This window comes from Sebastes fasciatus, chromosome 2, assembly GCF_043250625.1.
Source record: "Sebastes fasciatus isolate fSebFas1 chromosome 2, fSebFas1.pri, whole genome shotgun sequence".
Taxonomy (NCBI): domain Eukaryota; kingdom Metazoa; phylum Chordata; class Actinopteri; order Perciformes; family Sebastidae; genus Sebastes; species Sebastes fasciatus.
In genome coordinates, this window is record NC_133796.1 from 32,826,925 (window position 1) to 32,845,405 (window position 18,481).

General features: G+C 41.6%; 1 protein-coding gene across 1 annotated transcript in view; it reads right to left on the reverse strand.

Annotated features, from left to right (window-relative positions):
• Window positions 1-18,481, reverse strand: part of fbn1 (fibrillin 1) — an 85,387-nt gene that overhangs the window by 7,586 nt on the left and 59,320 nt on the right. The window contains exons 44-62 of the mRNA XM_074620428.1: window positions 18,370-18,441; window positions 18,151-18,276; window positions 17,169-17,291; window positions 15,973-16,098; window positions 15,772-15,888; window positions 15,565-15,690; window positions 14,594-14,713; window positions 12,769-12,894; window positions 9,187-9,339; window positions 9,014-9,073; window positions 8,803-8,922; window positions 8,546-8,665; window positions 8,324-8,446; window positions 6,821-6,952; window positions 5,836-5,961; window positions 4,296-4,502; window positions 2,319-2,444; window positions 1,951-2,073; window positions 292-408 (exon numbers count right to left, since the gene is read on the reverse strand). Coding sequence (XP_074476529.1) covers window positions 292-408; window positions 1,951-2,073; window positions 2,319-2,444; window positions 4,296-4,502; window positions 5,836-5,961; window positions 6,821-6,952; window positions 8,324-8,446; window positions 8,546-8,665; window positions 8,803-8,922; window positions 9,014-9,073; window positions 9,187-9,339; window positions 12,769-12,894; window positions 14,594-14,713; window positions 15,565-15,690; window positions 15,772-15,888; window positions 15,973-16,098; window positions 17,169-17,291; window positions 18,151-18,276; window positions 18,370-18,441 — 2,343 coding nt within the window. The remainder of the gene's footprint in view (window positions 1-291; window positions 409-1,950; window positions 2,074-2,318; window positions 2,445-4,295; window positions 4,503-5,835; window positions 5,962-6,820; window positions 6,953-8,323; window positions 8,447-8,545; window positions 8,666-8,802; window positions 8,923-9,013; window positions 9,074-9,186; window positions 9,340-12,768; window positions 12,895-14,593; window positions 14,714-15,564; window positions 15,691-15,771; window positions 15,889-15,972; window positions 16,099-17,168; window positions 17,292-18,150; window positions 18,277-18,369; window positions 18,442-18,481) is intronic.

Here is an 18,481-nt window from a genome sequence, read left to right on the forward strand (position 1 = left end):
CATCAGTGTGATATCAGTCGGAGTCCATTAACTCTGGACGAGAGTTGGTAAAGGTTGGACTAGAGGGTGGTTCAGGGGTCTTTTATGAGCTTGGCTGGAAGATACTGTAAGAAATTACACTGTGAAAGAACATATTGTGTCTGTGTGTTTGACACGATATGGGAGTGGAGGCTGAAATGTTGTGACACTATGCTTTTTGGAATACACAGAAAGTTGCAATAAAGAGCATTTATAATTACAAAACATGTGGATGTGTTGTATATCTATTATGTGCCGCATGTGTTTATTTACCAATGCAGGCCGAATGATGCTGGGTGAAGCCAGGAGGACATTTGCAGGTGAACCCACCGATGGTGTTAACACATAAGAACTGACAGTTGTGCTGTTTGGTCGAACACTCATCCAGATCTGAAAAAGAGGAGAACATTAAAACCATCTATAAATTTAACAGAAAAGTTAAAACTGCTTAGTAGTTTATGTTTATGTTTGGAGCTGTGCCGGATCACTGCTACTGTATGGGCGCTGCTCTTTTCTGTAAGTCGAATTCCAGTCCTTCTACAGTCACTGACCTACGAATGAACTGAAAATGATCCAGACACCGGAAACACGGAGGGGGACTGTAGAGGGGGAAGCTAAAGCTATGGTAAATAAGGATGAAAGAGGGCCTGAAAAACTGAACAGCACAAGCACATTTGTTTAGACTCACAAACATGCCTGATAAACAGAGACACTGCCAGATGCACTGTGTCGCAGGCTCTGGATGTAGCATTCATGAGCAAACACGTGGACACACCAGTCCACATGGAGCGTCTTGGGACAGTGAGCAGAACACTGGCAGAGGGCCTGACCCACTCAGCACTACAGTGGCTCTCACCTGGAAACTAAGTCGAGCAACAACTTCAACTTCAACTTTATTGTCCCCCTGAGGAAATTTGTCTCACAGCCAAGTACCTGTGGCTGGTCGCTACCACAAGAGCAGCGCCCTGAACTCACCTGATCTGAGTAGCACTGGGCTTAAAGGGATATTTCAGGTGTTTTGAAGTGGGGTTGTATGAGGTACTTATCCATAGTCAGTGTATTACCCGCAGTAGATGACTGTCAGCATGTGCCCTGTTTGGAGAAGCAGTTAGGAGTTACAGACACGAGAGCAAAGCAGTGTACTGCTGTGGACGGGGCCGGCAGCAAAACATATTTTAGCCACTTAAAAGAAAGGCTCACCTAAAAAAATCATTAGCAATTTAAGTGTACGCTATATTTAGAATATTTTCGCCAGTTTACCTAGCCACGAGACAGCTATACAGTCTGTTTCCGACAGTTATTAAAGTCTTTCTCTATGCTCTCGCCAAAGCAAACAGACTCCCTTGAAATAAACAGTAATTTTACCTCGCAGAACACTGGAGCTGCTGGTCTACCGCTGCCTCCATTGGTTAGTTTATTTGTGTTATTGTGTGACTTTGGTGAATCCAAACTAACCAAAGTCACACAATAACACAAAAAAACACTAACCGATGGAGGCAGCGGTAGCTCAGCAGCCCTCGTGTTCTGCAAGGTATAATTACAGTTTTTTTCAATGGAGTCTGGTGGCTTTGGTATGGAGCATAGATTGATATAACGGCTTCAGTTATCCGTCAGAAAAGGTTGTCTGACGGCAAGATATAGCAGTGAAAATATTCTTAATATAGCGTACACTTAAACTGATGTTGATTTTGTTTTTAGGTGAGCCTTTCTTTTAGGTGTCTACAATAAGATTTTACTGCCAGCCCCGTCCACAGACGTACACCGCTTAGCTTCCATGCCGGTACTCCTGTCTGTTTCTCCAAAGCTGTCATCTACTGTAGGTAATAACACCACTATGGATAAGTACCTCATACAACCCCACTTCAAAGCACCCAAACGATCCCTTTAAATGTGTGTTGATATATATTTGTTTTTGTTGTGTGTGTGTGTCACCTCTGCAGCTCTTTCCATCTTCCTGTAGGATGTATCCGCGGGGGCAGGAACAGAGGTAGCCTCCCTCTGTGTTCTTACAGATAAAGTTACAAGGCTTTGGTGCCTGTATGCACTCATCCACATCTAGACAAGACAGGGAGAGAGTGATGGTGAAACAGAGAGAGAGAGTTTGATGCTGTAGCCAGAAATTCCATAAGGGGAGATGATGAGACAGACAGACTCAGGCTGCATTTTTCAGAGGAGTGTGTGGGCAGTCCACCCACGTAGTTTCAGCTCTTTACTAGACAGCAGGAATGAGAACGGGGGGTAGGCATGGTAGGAAAAAGAGTCCATAAAGTGTAAGTGCTGGAGGTGAAATTAAGCCTTACCCACACACTGTGTGCCGCTGATGTCGGTAGTGAAGCCAGGTTTGCAGGTGCAAGTGTAGGAGCCCAAAGTGTTGAGACACTGACCATTCTTGCACAAGTTGCCCATCACACGACACTCATCAATATCTGGATGGAAAAACAAGAAAAGTTAGCTCAAGATAAACTGCAACTGAATTACCGGTCGCTTGTGTGAGTGGGAATAACAGTGTATGCTTTGAATCTTGGTTCCTTTCAGAGAATAATTTTTATAGTGAATTACAACCATAGGGAAATATTGTTCTATGTACTTAATTATGCATCAGTGTTGTGTCAAGTATAAAAGTATTGATTTTAACTGGCAAGTAAAAATCAATGCTTTGCAAGTCGTGATTATATCAGCCAACAACAGCCATCTGTTAATTTAACACCCACTATCAGTGGTTTCATGTGTACATAACAATTAATGTCCTATTTTTCAGTCAACGATTCATCTGGATGGTTTCTAATAATTTCAATAAACATAGAACAATAACTCACAGAGACCCGAAACTTGTTGAGATAATCCATCACCTTGAACAAGTCACTGCTTTATTTTATGTTAAAGGGATAGTTCGGGGGTTTTGAAGTGAGGTTGTATGAGGTACTTATCCATAGTCAGTGTATTACCTACAGTAGATGACGGTCGGCACGGCCCCAGTTTGGAGAAACAGACAGGAGTTACCAACACAGAAGCAAAGAAGTGTACTGCTGTGGACGGGGCCGGCAGCAAAATGTGTTTTAGTCACTTCAAAGAAAGGCTCAACTAAAAGAATCAATATCAGTTTAAGTGTACGTTATTTTTATAATATTTTCACTGCTTTATCTTGCTGTTAGACAGCTATACAGTCTATTTATGATGGGGAACTGAAGCTGTTATCTATGCTCTCACCAAAGCAACCAGGCTCCATTAAAAAAACTGTTATTTCTTACCTCGCAGATCACAGGGGTTGCTGGTCTACCGCTGCCTCGATTGGTTAGTTTGTTTATGTTATTGTGTGACTGGTGAATCCGAACTAACCAAAGTCACACAATAGCACAAACAAAACTAACCGATCGAGGCAGCGGTAGACCAGCAGCCCTCGTGTCCTGCAAGGTAAAAATTACAGTTTTTTTCAATGGAGTCTGGTGGCTTTGGTGAGAGCTTAGATGGATACAACCGCTTCAGTTCCCCGTCAGAAAGGGCTGTCTGACATCAAGGTTAAATATTCTGAAAATAGCGTACACTTAAACTCATACTGATTTTTTAGGTGGGCCTTTCTGGCTAAAATATGTTTTGCTGCCGACACCGTCCACAGCAGTACATTGCTTTGGTTCCGTGCAGTAACTCCGTCATCTACTGTAGGTAATACACTGACTATGGATAAGTGCCTCATACAATCCCACTTCAAAACACCCAAACTATCCCTTTAAGCTATCTTATGATGGTAATGGTTGTGAGCAGGGAACACTGCCTGTAGACACAGACTGGCACCAAAATGGTTTTTTTTTAATTAAAAAACAGATCAAATTCTATGACTGTTTGCTTGTTGTCTTCAGGGTTTGATCTACTGATATAATAACTAATAAATGCAATGCTTTTCTGCAGGCGAGTTTTAAATCTTGGACGCTGTAGCCTCCATAAAAACCAAGAAAGGTTTTCAAAATGAATCCAGCTTTCTACTGCAAGTTACTGAAATGAATAGAAACCAGTGGTTGCCTGGCAGGTTGGAAGAAAAAGGTCTAACAGCTAAACATGCAAAGTACTTGTGGCTTGTGGTTTAGGGCTGAACCATGCAAAAATACCAGTATGGTAATTTTAACAATTTTATATTCAATATGTAGTTTTGAAAACCCACCTCAATGTTAAAAAAATAACATTTTTTCACCAAAAATATTGCCAGAGCAAAGATTCACACTCAATAACTGCTGCTATTAATTCTCAGTTTTTCACAGTGATGTTTAATTTAAACTCTAAGATACCTCTGCCGTCAGTGGTGAAGCCAGGTCCCAGAGGACACATCTTCTTGAACTGAGTGGTCCCGGGCACGGGGCAGAGCTCACAGTTGGTGCCCCAGCCTCGGCCTCCATCACAGCAACACTCGGACTTGGTCACCATGTTCCTGTTACTAGAAGTCATCTGACACAGAGTGGTCAGCACTTCAGTGAAACAGAAACCTTCACGGTTATCTGGAAAGGTGGGAGAGACAGAGAGAGGAAAGTGAGGGCGAGACAAACAGACAGACGGACAAACAAAAGAGGTGGGAAAGCAGACCAAACCACCCAGACAGGACCTGGCCTCAGAGAACCAGACGTAAATAGATAATCCACACTGCTCTATCACTACTGTCTGTAAGGAGGAAGATAGTCATACCGAGTTCAGCACATCACGTCTATCCAGAAGTATATATTTAGATTAGGGAGGAAGGCTTTGGAAGGATTTCCTCTCCACTATCTTGACAGTAACAGACACATGGTTTTTATCGAGACAGTGTCATGGAGATGAAAAATTACCTTTTCACCTAGCTAGCCAAGATTCAATAAAACGTTAAACATTTCTATTCAAATATAAAAGCCATAAAATCTGTAATTTTCCAGGAAATTCCTGTGATTTTTCTTCCTGGAAAAAAATGTTTGGCTGTGTTGAACTCTAAAATATTGATATTGTCAAAAGATATTCAACCTGCTAATTAATATGGGGTATTGAGTGAGAGTGACACTCCGGTCTGGCAGCTCAAACCTTCTCACTGTGCCACGAACAAAGCTCAGAAGCATGGGGGGGATCGGGCCTCCTGGTCGCCGGGACCACGCTTGTGTAACCAGCACCCAAGATTAATAGATAGATGTTTAAATCTAATCTTAAGACCCCCATGTTCCTCTCAGCCTCCCCTTAGGGTCCTGGTTTTGTGTTTTCCTTTTAAACTTGGGTCTCTAAATATTCTGCCTCTAATCTTATGTACTTTTTAACTTGGGTCTTGAAATAATAAACGCTTTCAATCGCATGATTATTTTGGGTAAATTGTTTTAACGTATTATGATTGTTTTGCCCTTTATGTGAAGAATCTTGAGATTTTGCGGTATTTTAAAATGTGATATATAAATTAAATTTGTTATCATTATTATTATTATAGAGGTATATCTTTTGATGTTCATCAAAGCCATGTCCCTGTCCCAGAGGTTGGAACTTGTTCAACTAACTTTTGGACTGTCCATCCCAGTGTTACATCCCGTTCCAACATCCTATTTCAGTCACAGATGTTTGAAATACAGAAAGAAGATGCCACTAAATAAAAGTGTTTTCTTTTGAGTTTAACTTTACGGCCTCTTGTCCTACAGGCTGACTCAATACAAAAATCCCCTTCTGAACAAACTGGGGTACGTCAAATTAAAGAGGTCGTGAGGACACAACAGATCCTGATCTGACAAGCTGACACTGAAGTCAAATAAGTGAAGGTAGAGCACAATGAAAAAAGAACATACAAAATCAAGAGCAAGATATATAAATTGATATCAATGTACGTACCGATACATTCAGTCTGTGTCGGGTTGGTGACAAATCCTTGGTCACATGTGCAGCGGAAGGTTCCCACTGTGTTCACACAACGGCCGTTCTTACAGATACCTGGTTTGGCTGTACACTCATTCAGATCTAACAGAGATACACGCACACAGACAAAGTGAAGATAAAAAAGAAATATCTGTTACACAGGACTTTCTGTTGTATGTCAAACTTCGTTAAATGAAGCGAAAGTGAAAGTTCAACCAGGAAGTCCAAACATATACACATATTATTTATATATTTATTCATATATTTCTTACGGCCCCTTTATCAAATTTCACAATCATTTCACAATCAGGGACACAGCCTATAATAAAGGCCAGCATCTCACCTACAAACACAAGTTCATATCTCTAACTTATTGTATAATTTTTAAGCTTGTGGCAGGTTTTTTTCTGAAGTGTCCTGTGTTATGAATACTTACATATATTAAGTAGTTAATCCTTTTAATTGTGTTAGTTTCTTCTGGTTTAACTAACAATTTATTATTTACAAAGGCAGGATTTAAAAAAAAAAAAGTGTATAGTTTTTCAAAGTAAATATTCACCAATATGGTTTTTAAAGAGTGAACCCTGATATTTTTGACTGAAGCTGCTGATTGCTAATATTTTGAACAAATATTGAGAGCTTAACATTTGATTTTCATGGCAAAAAAATGGAAGGATTAAGTTTGTCCCCCAGCATTTTATTCTTGTGAGTTTGCAAAGTCTCTGATGTCCCAAGTCCATCGTAACACAAGTCCACTAATTACCAGGACAGGAAATAGGGAGGGTTAACAACCTCTACGATAAAATTAATTCCAGAATACACAACTAGCTTGTACACTGTCACATAACAGTGGGGGAGTATAAACAAGATTTATTTCATGGAAAGTGAAGCCAAGATTTGAGGCCATAAACAAGAATGATGGTTCATTATTTCCTACAGTAGGACACTATGATAATCTTACCCATGCAACCGTCTCCGCCGGGCTGCCGTGTGAATCCGGGGGCACAGATGCACATGTATGTACCAATCAGGTTCTTGCAGGTCATGCCTCTGCTGGCACAGTCATCGATACCATCCTCACACTCATTCTGGTCTGGAAAACAAACAGCATATACTCAGAGTAAGAGGATGAAAAAGTATGAAGAGATTGATGTGTATGCATGCATGTGCAGCAGTGATGTAACGCAGACACTCCAGAGTTTAATGTAACCGCCCAATCCAACACTGAGCTCTGTGGTGCTAACAGGCGTGTAGTGGGAGGGTTGGTGGTCTGTTTAGAGCTCTAATGTAAACAGTGACGCTATAGACACTGACAAGTTCCTCCTGTCTCAGCACTTCCCTCCAAATACAACCGTTGCTATGGTGCCCGAGCTATCTTAGAGAGCGGAGGTGTAAACACTGACTCCGCCGGCTACAGTTTCCAGAGTGTGTTTTAAGTTCGTCCGAGACAGAGAACTCTTGGATCTTACAGAGATAGTGTGTTATGTAGCTTTATGGACGGGGCCAGCATGTCTCTATGAGGTATTCAAATGAACTCAGGTCCGTTTGCCCGGTTAGTATGGTTTGTTTGGGCTGGTGTGAAAGCCAATCGAACCTTGGTGCAGTCCAAACAACCGAACCGAGACCACCCGAAAAGGCGCTTTCAATTAGACTCTAGTGCAGTTTGTTTGTGGTGTGAAAGCAAACAAACCAACAACAGGATTTTATGAGAGCAGATATGTAATTTTAGCATGATTTCAAAAGTTAAAATAGTAATAAATACATCAGCTGATCGTGAAATCTGTTCAGGAAGCGATCTGTATTTAAGGCCATGTATATAAGCACGTCAACGCCCTACTCAATAAGTTAAAATTGGTTAAAACCGCTGTGCTTGTATCCGACTCCGTTTTCTTGTCAGTTCATTAACTCCATTAAAAGTTGTGTGACAGCGAGCCCACATTAATCCGTGCGAAGTGTCCGGGTGCTCCCCGACGTTTGGACTATGCATTCGCACTAGTCGTCTGGGAGCGCGCAAAGGGGCTTTTATACCGTCCTGTCTCTACTATTATTCATCATAACATGCGGCCGATTTGCAGTCTAATAATACTAATAATGCTTATAATCAGTTATTAAACAAAGAACATAAATATACACATCGGAAGCATTAAAGTGCTGCATAATCTTCTGTCACTCACTGGAATTTGATTTGGTCCTGATGATGCAGGATGACAATCACCAAAACAGTCCAATCAACGAGTTACCTGTCAGTCTGTATGACTTCATGTTTACTCCTCTGGTTCAGTGTGAACAGGAACCGGACCAGAACTAAAATGCAACAACGTATACGTTTTTCTCTCTTGGTCGGGACCAAATAAACCGAACTACAGGTGTGAAAGCACCCTTAGTTTAATTTCTACCAACTTTCCAGTGAATGGACCCTGACTGAGAAAGTGGAGTGTATGAGTCAGTCATTTAGCTGCAGTACCTTTACACATCCTCTTGTCCTCACGCAGCACGTAGCCTGTGGGACATTTACACTCGTACGAGCCCACCACGTTAACACAGCGGAAGGCACACAGTAGAGGATTCTGGGAGCACTCGTTGATGTCTGGAGAAGGAACAGAAGGCAACAGGTTACAGTAGCAGTAGTAGTAGTAGTACAGGACTACACAGACTGCATGATGGAAGTGAGAGTGCAGGCACGTACCTTCACAGGTCATCATTGGCCCAGGCTCAAAGCCGTCATGACAGGCACACTCAAAGCCACCGATGGCATTAGTGCATGTGCCGTTGCCGCAGGGATTGCCAATATCACACTCATTAGTGTCTGTATTCAAGAAAGTTACAAAAAAAAAACGTTAGTGTTATAGAACATCTACCAGAGTAAATAAATCAGAGTATGACAGAGAGAGGAGGAAGATTAGGATAAAGAGAGGAAGATGGCAAAACAGTGAGTAAACTGACCTTCACACTTGACTTTAGTGACGTCCAGACTGTATCCCATGGGACATTCACAGCGGAAAGAGCCATCGATGTTGATGCACTGGCCATTGATGCAAGGGTCATTGAGGCATTCATCAATATCTACAATTAAAAAAAACACCAAATGAATTACACGCCACAACTATAACAGAGATGTAGGATAGTGACGATTCAGTGTTGATGACACACGTACCTTTTGGACCATCTGGCCCCCGCTGATATCCCTCATTGGGACAGAGAATTGGATAAGCCTCTGGAACCATGAGATGTGAAAAGTCACAAATACCATTAAACAATGCATGTCATTTTGTGCAAGAGCTTGTGTGTGTGTCGTGCACAATGTGATAGGAGGTTTAGTGTACGCACCCTGTCCCTTGGTGGGGCAGATTTCACAGGGATCTCCCCAGCCTTGACCCGGCATCCCGGTGCAGCAGCACTCTGCCTTGGAAGTGTTCTGAGGCTTTGGAGCCAGGCAGCGGCCATTTTCAAACTTGGTATAGCAGTAGTTCACACGGATATCTAAGGGTTAACACACACACACACACACACACACACACACAGGATTAAAGTAATGAAGTGAGTCGTGAGTACAGTGTTATAACCTGACCTGCCAGATGTTTTTTTTACACAGAACTATCTGAGAAGTCGTCATTGGAAACGGTTTGGAAAAGAGCAGGCACTTTCAAAAAAATACTTGGTAATTGATTGGATGAACCATCTGTCAATCAAACTCTCTCGCTCGGGAGAAGAGTGAAAACATCTTTTCCATTGAGAAAAGCCTTCAGTGCTCTTTTTTCAATGAAGAAAATAATGTTCTGTTCTGATATAGAGCGCTACAGGTATGACGTATTTCTAGCATCGTATTCAGCTTGTGTTAACCATTCAAAAAACCAACTGTCTTCCAGATGAGGGAACTGGAAGTGCTAAAATGCTAACTCATTTCCAGGTTTTAGGACTCACTCCTGTAGCGCTCTATGACTGATACTATTGCAGCATCTACGCTAACCTCTTCAGGAGCCGCCGTTGTTGTTTAGAACGAACAGTCGCCTCTACATGTCGCCTCGCACACACCTAAGCCACGCCCGTAGCTGCCAGTAACTCCCCACAGGACACTGGTCTGGCTTGTCGGCCACAAACAGACTGAATCCTGAATCCTGAATCCTGACAAATGGATTTTCGTGCGATATGTGATCCCGCACTTCTTGCGTGATCTTGTGACATCATGAGAATCCAGCTGCCGTGCGAGGTAAACGGTGTTATACTCACCTGTATGTACTGTAAAGTATTTTTCTGTTAAACCACATTTTCACATTTTTTGGTGAAGTATTTGCAGTGAGGGCGGCGGTTGGCTAATTATCCTGAATGATCTGCGTTTGCCAGTCTCTTTCTCTCTGCTTCTGAGGGCTCTTGTTCCTCCTGGACGAAGGCAGGCACTTACTAGTAATGAGAAGCATATGGTCGTGCTCTCCTGCTAGCACTGGCCTTCACTGAACTCAACACAAATAAGCTTTCTGACCACCATAGATCACACACACATGCACACACCTGGCTCAGAGGCAAGGATCACATACATGAACACCTGGTTCTTTGAGGAGAATGTCAAAGAGTGTCAAGTTACTTTCCTCCATGAAACTGATTTGTCAGCCTTTCCGCAAAAGAGATTTATGGCGCTCTGTGCACAGCTGTTGTGCAAGTGTGTGTGAGCGCATGCACATGTGCATCTGCACGTGGACATGTCATTCTTATTTTGTAGTTTGTACAGTGAAATATGATACAAATGTGAAAAAAATGTGCTTTCTTGATATGGTCCCCTAAAATGTCAGTGCTTTGTCATTTGTTAAAATCAGATATAGAATTTACGGTAATACTTAAAAAGATTAAAGCTTTGAAATAAATCAACACTTAGCAAACAAAAGGTCTGACAGTGTTGAGAGTGTTGACAGATATTTAATGGTCATGATTATGGAAATTTGCAAAACCACTACAGCATTATAATTAAAAACACATTATATTAATTGGGGACTGGAGGCCTAGTGGTTAAGACACATGCCATATACTGTTATCGTAATATGCCAAGTATGATTCCAGCCAGGGACTGATGTTGCACATCCCCCCCGATTGTCTGGGGCTGTCGCTCTGTCACTTAGCATCTGACTAGCTTAGCAGTGGAGCAGTCGTTGGCAGTGAAATTATTGTTCTCAGGCTCCCTCAAACATTGGGCCTCGTGGGCTTGTACGAGTGTGCCACGTCAGATTCAGCAAACGCTTCTAACTTCAGATAACTGTGTAAATGACCCATGTTAACATGATGAATGCCACTGGTGCGTAAATAAGCGTTGTAAATGAGCATTGTAAATTAGCATAATTAACGCCCCAATGATATCATATAAGGCTACGTGTCCTGCCCCATTCATCGGTCTCTACCATCAGCACGCTGTCTAAATACAGTCGCTCTGATGCGCATCCAAAAGAAGTAAGTCAGCCAAGACGAGTCTGGTTACACTCCCCGTTGACCTTGTTATATACAGAGACAAATTAACCTTCAATAAGTGCAGAATTTAAGTTGTTTTGCAGTTTGAGATGTTCATATTGTATTGTAATGTTATACAAAAGGATCAATGGCCAATTTAAATGAATGATGATACCGTTAGGCTGAATGAATACATTTACAATTATATTATAATTAGAATTGCAGAATATAATTATGAAATCTAATTTATATAGGATTTTCAAACTCAAAATTGCTTCTAAGTAATAAAATATACCATCCATTAGTGAAAAACCTAGGTTTGTATAACAGCAGACTAATTCAACATGACTTGTACGACGGGTCTGGACCACTCGTAAATTGTGTTCGTACCAAAGAGAAAATTCAAAATACAAGAAATTTGGTGAAAGCGACAAGTTCTTCTAAATCGCTCGTACAAGCAACTTAAGAACGAATCTGTTTGTACGAGTGGTTCTTGCATGAGGCCCAATGCTACTACAAAATGTAAGAAAAACATGCAAGTAAAAATTAGAAGACATAAATAATAATAAAAGTTCAGTGGAACCGCACCTAAACGCTGCAAGTGATGTTGTGTTCATGATTACTGAAATTCTCACCCTTCATTATAACTCCATGATTCAATGCAATAATTGGCAATTAATTTAATTTCACCAGTGAATCACAAGTGTGTAACTGTCTCCCATCTATGTTTTTAATATAAACTATTAACGAGTGCACGCAAAGGCCCACAAATGATTTTCATCACTGTTGTCATCACGATTTTCTTCATTGTCCTCATGTCATGTCATAATTTTTTAATAAAAACAAGGGTTTTCTCAGAGGGACTGGGTTTGTTCTTGTCAAGAAACCTTGATCTCTTTTACTGCCCATGTTGCTGAATCTCCACCCAGCTCCTCCTGTTTATCCCCCAACCCTCAGCCGAGCACTTCTGACACTGGAGAGAAATACAAACTGCCTCACTGAACTCATGATGTCATCACTTCAGTGTTTGGAGGGGGAACTCCCTAACAGAGGACTCAGCGCGCCCCCACCCATCCCAAAAACACACATATGTACATAAACACACACACCCACACACGCACGCACACACGCACACACACACACACACACACACACACACACACACACACACACACACACACACACACACACACACACACACACAAGTGAGGAAATGGAAAAGCGATCTGTTCAGAGCCACCCTTGGCCTTGTTGAGGCAGCAGCAGCAGAACCAGCTGGAACACAGTGTGCTATCAAGAAAGAGCAGGAAAAAGTCTAACACCACTGACTGCTGCTTTGTCTCCACTACCACTCAGAGACAGACTATACACATACACTAGTATTTACACTTTGCACTTTAAACTTCATGCATAAGTTAGTTTCATAGTCTCTTTTCCCCTCTTTCTCACACACACACACACACACACACACACAATTACCTAAACATCTGCGTCCGGAGGCAGAGACCTGGAAGCCTTCGGGACACAAGCAGGTGAAGCTTCCTTCAGTGTTGGAGCAGGTTCCAAATGTACACATCTCGGGCGACTGGGAGCACTCGTCAATATCTGACACACAAAGAGAAACGCCATCAACCACCTCATCAAATTTACAAATTCATCAAAATCCATTCCTAATTTGTACCATCAAACATTCCCCCAGCAATGCTTTATTAACTTGATTTTTCCTTAAACTACTGTCATTGCCGCAAGGATGAAGTCAGGGGCGATGCTAGGATCAGACCTTTAGGGGGGCTCAGCCCCTAATGAGAATGTGACCTGTGTACAGTCAATGGCGTAGGTTTCGTTTCCACATTGTGGGGTGACACATTAAACCTGCAGTAGGCAGAATGTTGTTGGCATCATTGGGCAAAGATTCCATAATAACCTTTCAGCATATTGTAATTCAAGTGTTCTGAGAAAACTAGACTTCTGCACCTCCTCATGGCTCTGTTTTCAGGCTTTAAAAAATCTGCCCTTGATGGGAGACTTTGGCCAATCACAGGTCATTTCAGAGAGAGAGCGTTCCCATTGGCTGTGCTCCGGCCATGTGAGCGGTGCTTGGCATTTCCTCAACTGATCTCAACATGGCTGCCGGATCACAAACGTTATCATTTTACAGCTGAACAGTGCACTACAAGATGATTCTGAAAACATTTGAGGTGAGAAATAGGCATTACAGTAACAGAGTATTGATTCATATATCAGCGCTGCCTAGGGGTAGCTTCAATTTACATGTATTTTTAATCTGCACCATCATGAAATTCATTACCTACTTTTTCTTTTTTTGTCCAAAACTGTATGTGATTATCATAAAGAAGTCATGTCTGTAAAGGGGAGACTTGTGGGTACCCATAGAACCCATTTTCATTCACATACAGTATCTTGAGATCAGAGGTCAAGGGACCCCTTTGAAAATCGCCATGCCAAAATTTAGCCTAACTTTGGAGCATTATTTAGCCTCCTTTCCGACAAGCTGACATGACATGGTAACAATACATTCCTTAGGTTTTCTAGTTTTATATGATACCAATATATTCACACTAACTAACTCTGAGCCTGCTACAGCCTCTCAAAGACAGTAATGTTGGCCGGGATTGCCGGTGATCCCGCGGGTCTCAGAGGTTTTGATAATTATTTTTTTAGGGGTGCTGACATGAAATTTAGGTGTGCTTGAGTACTCCTAAAAAGAGTCTGAAATCGCCAATGGATGAAGTCATACCAGTCATGGTCTGTCCAAATGTAATAAGACAGAATGTAATCTCACTAATTATAGTTGGATAAAGGCGTATTATAGCCTCCATGTCACATGTTCGCTCATCTCAATGACCAGCTGCTGCCGTTACTGATGCTGAGAATTCAGTGCTGTTTCCAGGAACAGAGCACAAAGCAGGAATGTGTTGAAGTCTGCCGAATATCTCTTCATCAGCCCCACTGTATAAACAATCCAAGTGTTCTGGCTTGGGCCCACTCCCACGTGTGAGGGGTAGAAGAGGGGTGTTTTGTATCAGCAAGGCGATTGAAGAGAAGGAGGCGAACAAGCAGTTTATTCTCTTCTTATACACCTAAGCAGAGCCGTGTATATATATATACAGTATATATATATGTGTATGTCTGTGTGTGGGAGCAGGTGTTCTTTGAATTGCCTGAGGTGAGATTCATCCCAGCGTGCAGATATTTCATTACTTCAGAAATTCCAGATTTTATTTTCCATGTTTTGGCTTATATTTATCGACCATGACGCAGAAAAGACTTTAGGCTGCTTTACCTTCACAGGTTTCCTCATGGAGATAGTAGCCAGGTGGGCAGATACACCTGTAAGAGCCATCCATATTCAGACACGTTCCTGCACCGCATGTGCCTGGATTCACTGCACATTCATTAATATCTGAAGAAAAAAGGAATACACAAGGAAAACACTGTAAAACCACAGACTGTATATAATGATGGACGACGCGTCTCCACTTCCTCCCACTGTACAAAAGTGAAGCCAACATATCCCTGATACGGGAGCTGCCATCTTGAGATTTTGACATCATTTGGAGCCAGAGTCTGCGCAGTAGTGATCGGGGGGGGGGGGGGCTGGAGCTGCGGTATGGAGAGCCCGCCCACACACCCACCCGAGCCAATCACGAGCCGAGTGCGGCCGAAGCTCGTTACTGTGAGCCACCTAGCTGCTACGTTAGCACCACGCTAGCTGTTTGGATAGAAAGACACAACAACTAACCATAATATTTCTATAACTACATTTAGGATCAAATTGACACATGTTCTATTTCACAGACTGGTGACGGTTAAGGAAAGTTAAAGTTACATCTCCTCTCTCGTACAATTCCCAAGCCTCGGGCAGTGACAACTTCGCTCAGAGCAGCTGTCAATCATGACGTCTAACCTCCTTTTATAGCATCAAATAACTTATTAAAACCAAACTTATCAGAAAAATTAAAACATGAACATAAATCGGCGTGATAAAAACTACCTAAAATGACAGAAACCATCTTTGGGAAAATTGACGTCTTTGTTTGACGTGTACTTTTTAGTTTGGCCCATGTCCCATCCACTAACATGGAGGAGGTGGGATTTATGACCTATACTGCAGCCAGCCACCAGAGGGGGATCAAGATGTTTTGGCTTCACTTTTGGGGAGCTGTCAAGTCGTCCATCTTTATAAACATGGGTAAAACATACATATATTACATTCAGATTAACATAACAAATAAAAAAATGTAATTTCCTTACCTGCACACTGTCTGCCATCTAAAGTGAGCTCATAGCCATCTTGGCACACACAGACGTAGGTGCCCACGGTGTTCACACACTGCCCATTTCGACAGATGCCCCTCTGCGTCGAACACTCATCGAGATCTGATCAAGGCACAAACACAATATATCACATAAAGATTATAACTCTCTTGCTTTTTCTCTTCTATTCAGAGACGGACGTACCTATGCAGTCTCCGTTGTGAGAGTTCTGAAAGCCGGAGTAGCACAGACAGTTGTAGGAGCCCACTGTGTTCTTACAGGTCCCGTTGCCACAGGGTTGTCTCTCACACTCGTCCACGTCTGAAACGTCAGTCACAGTTTTACCTCAGACAGCGCTCACAGTACATGTCAAACACAAGTGAGAACTGAACCATCACAACTTACCGACACACATGGACTGGTCCCGCGTTGTTTTGAAGCCGTTGGGGCAGATGCAGCGGTAGCTCCCCAGCGTGTCGATGCACTGACCAGGATTACATACACCAGGGTTCTCATTGCATTCATTACGGTCTGAAAAAAGAGGAAAACAAATGTTACAATTCAGAGTCAAACCACAAAAACGATCTCTTGTTTGAAGCATCATTTGCTGCAGCTGGAGTCAGTCTGGACTCAGTTCTCTCCTTTACTCAGACATCAATGTGAAATCTGACTACTCCTGATTGTCATTAATCTTTGGGACAATTTTAAAACATGGAAAACTTGACTGGGAACATTGTAAAAATGTAAAACTGTCCAATTATATACAGTAATTATTGACTGAAAGTTGGTTGTGTGCCATACTGTACGTGATGAGTGTACTGGCTAAGCCAGGCTCAAATTTGGGGAGATCCAAATAAACCTTGACATCATACTGTATAAATTCTTTTAATTAAGTGAGCTATTTATTATGTTATCATATATAATAAATAACTCACATAATTAAAATAATTTTAATCTCAGTTTAATATGACTTTAATGACTATTACTAGAGTAACATCATAATTATTTAATTTAATAATTGTATTATTAATCACTAGGGCAGTCCTCGACCAAAGAAACTCTTAGTCGACTAACTTTCATACAATTTTGTCGACTAATCCATGAGTTGATTTTATCGACAGATCTGTAAAACTGAGTTTCTCCACAAAGAATCACACAAAAGCACCACTTTAAATCTTGTGATGTGAGAGATGTACTTATAGGTTTCTTAAAAATAAGTCATTCAGCATGAAAAGGCATTAAAAAAAATGACTAATCGACTATAGAACTCTTAGTCGACTAAGACAGAAACTACCATTAGTCAACTAATCGACTAAGAGGGGGCAACCCTATAAATCACTGTATTATTAATTACTGTATATGAGTCACACATGTGAGGTTATCATTGTTTCCAGCCACAGCTTCAGTTTCCTCTCACTGGAGTCTCACCATGTTTTGTTGTTAGGACTTGCATGGAAAGCAGGAAGCAAAACAGGATGTTGATTTGACATTTGCTTATCGGTGAGGACTCTCCAGTCTGACAGTGACAACCGTGCATCACACTAGTAATGTACTGTATAATCTGAGTGCTGCGGACACCTTTCACCTCTTTAAAGCCTTACCTAGACATTGTCCGGTGGGGGTGTGGCGATATCCAGGTTTACACTCGCAGCGGTAGCTTCCTGGCATGTTCAGACAGGCTGCATTCTGCTGGCACACCGGTCCATTCTGACACTCATCAATATCTAACAACAACAGCAACAACAGGGACAGAAGTGTTCAAAGACAGTCATCTACTGGTGGCACCTTTACAAAGAGGGTATAAATATAAAAAAGACTGACACCTATACACACCAGGGGCGTGACGAATGAACAATATTAAAATGCAAAATACTTATCTGCAAATATTTCGCAACAAAAATATTCATATCGCAAGCAATGTACGTTTGCAACAGTTGCAACACTTTTTCAATAAAAGGTTTGAATAGATTTGGTCAGGCAGAAGACAAACTAACGGGATCCAATTGACCCAGAGCAGCATCTGGCAGTCTGTCTGAGGTAAATTGTTGTATAGCCTAAACTACTGTAAGTTACTTTACTTTCCTTTTAGTGAAATGCTTTGAGTGAATTTTCCTCTCGTAAACAGATACACACTGATATCTAGGGCTTTTATTGTGAAAGGTAAGAACGAAAGGAGTGGATCTGGTCTGCACTTCCTTTGTCAAGGTTGAAAGGAGTAATAAAGTTTGCTGTCATGGTTTCGGACTACAGAGCCTCCGTGTTGTTAAACACACTAAAGGTGCTTACTGGTTGATTGCCTTTATTTGAGTTGTGAAATCTCAGAATAATTGACTAGTTACGGAAAAAAAAAAGTTATGCATAATGCTTTTTCGCTGCGTATTATTCACGTTCTGTGTGAAAGTACTCGACAAAAACAACAGTTCGAAAAAATGTATTGATGTGCAAATTAATTACACTAAAACAAAAAGCGCCCCCGGGTGTGTAAAGGCTTTTAGTTTAAAAACCAAAGAATAATTTACAGCATTTTCCATTTTGGCATCACTTTCAGTAGAACTTCAATGTGTGTGGTAGGCCTTACTGTACCTTCGCAAATCAACAGCTTGTCGTTGTAGATGAAGCCAATGGGGCACTCACACCTGAAGCTGCCAATCATGTTGATGCACACTCCATTCTCACACACTCCTGGGATTTCCCTGCACTCGTCAATATCTAGCGCATGAGAAAGAGACAAGGGGACAAGATGAGAACAAGACAAACTTTTCCTTTTCATCACAAAAAAAACTTTGAATAGAGAAATCGTACCAATGACCCGTCCAGTGGTGATGTCGATGTAATATCCTGGTCTCTCACTGCCGCACAGGATCGCAAACTCATCTGAGTGGACATAAGACGTGCATTTATAAAAGCTCACTTT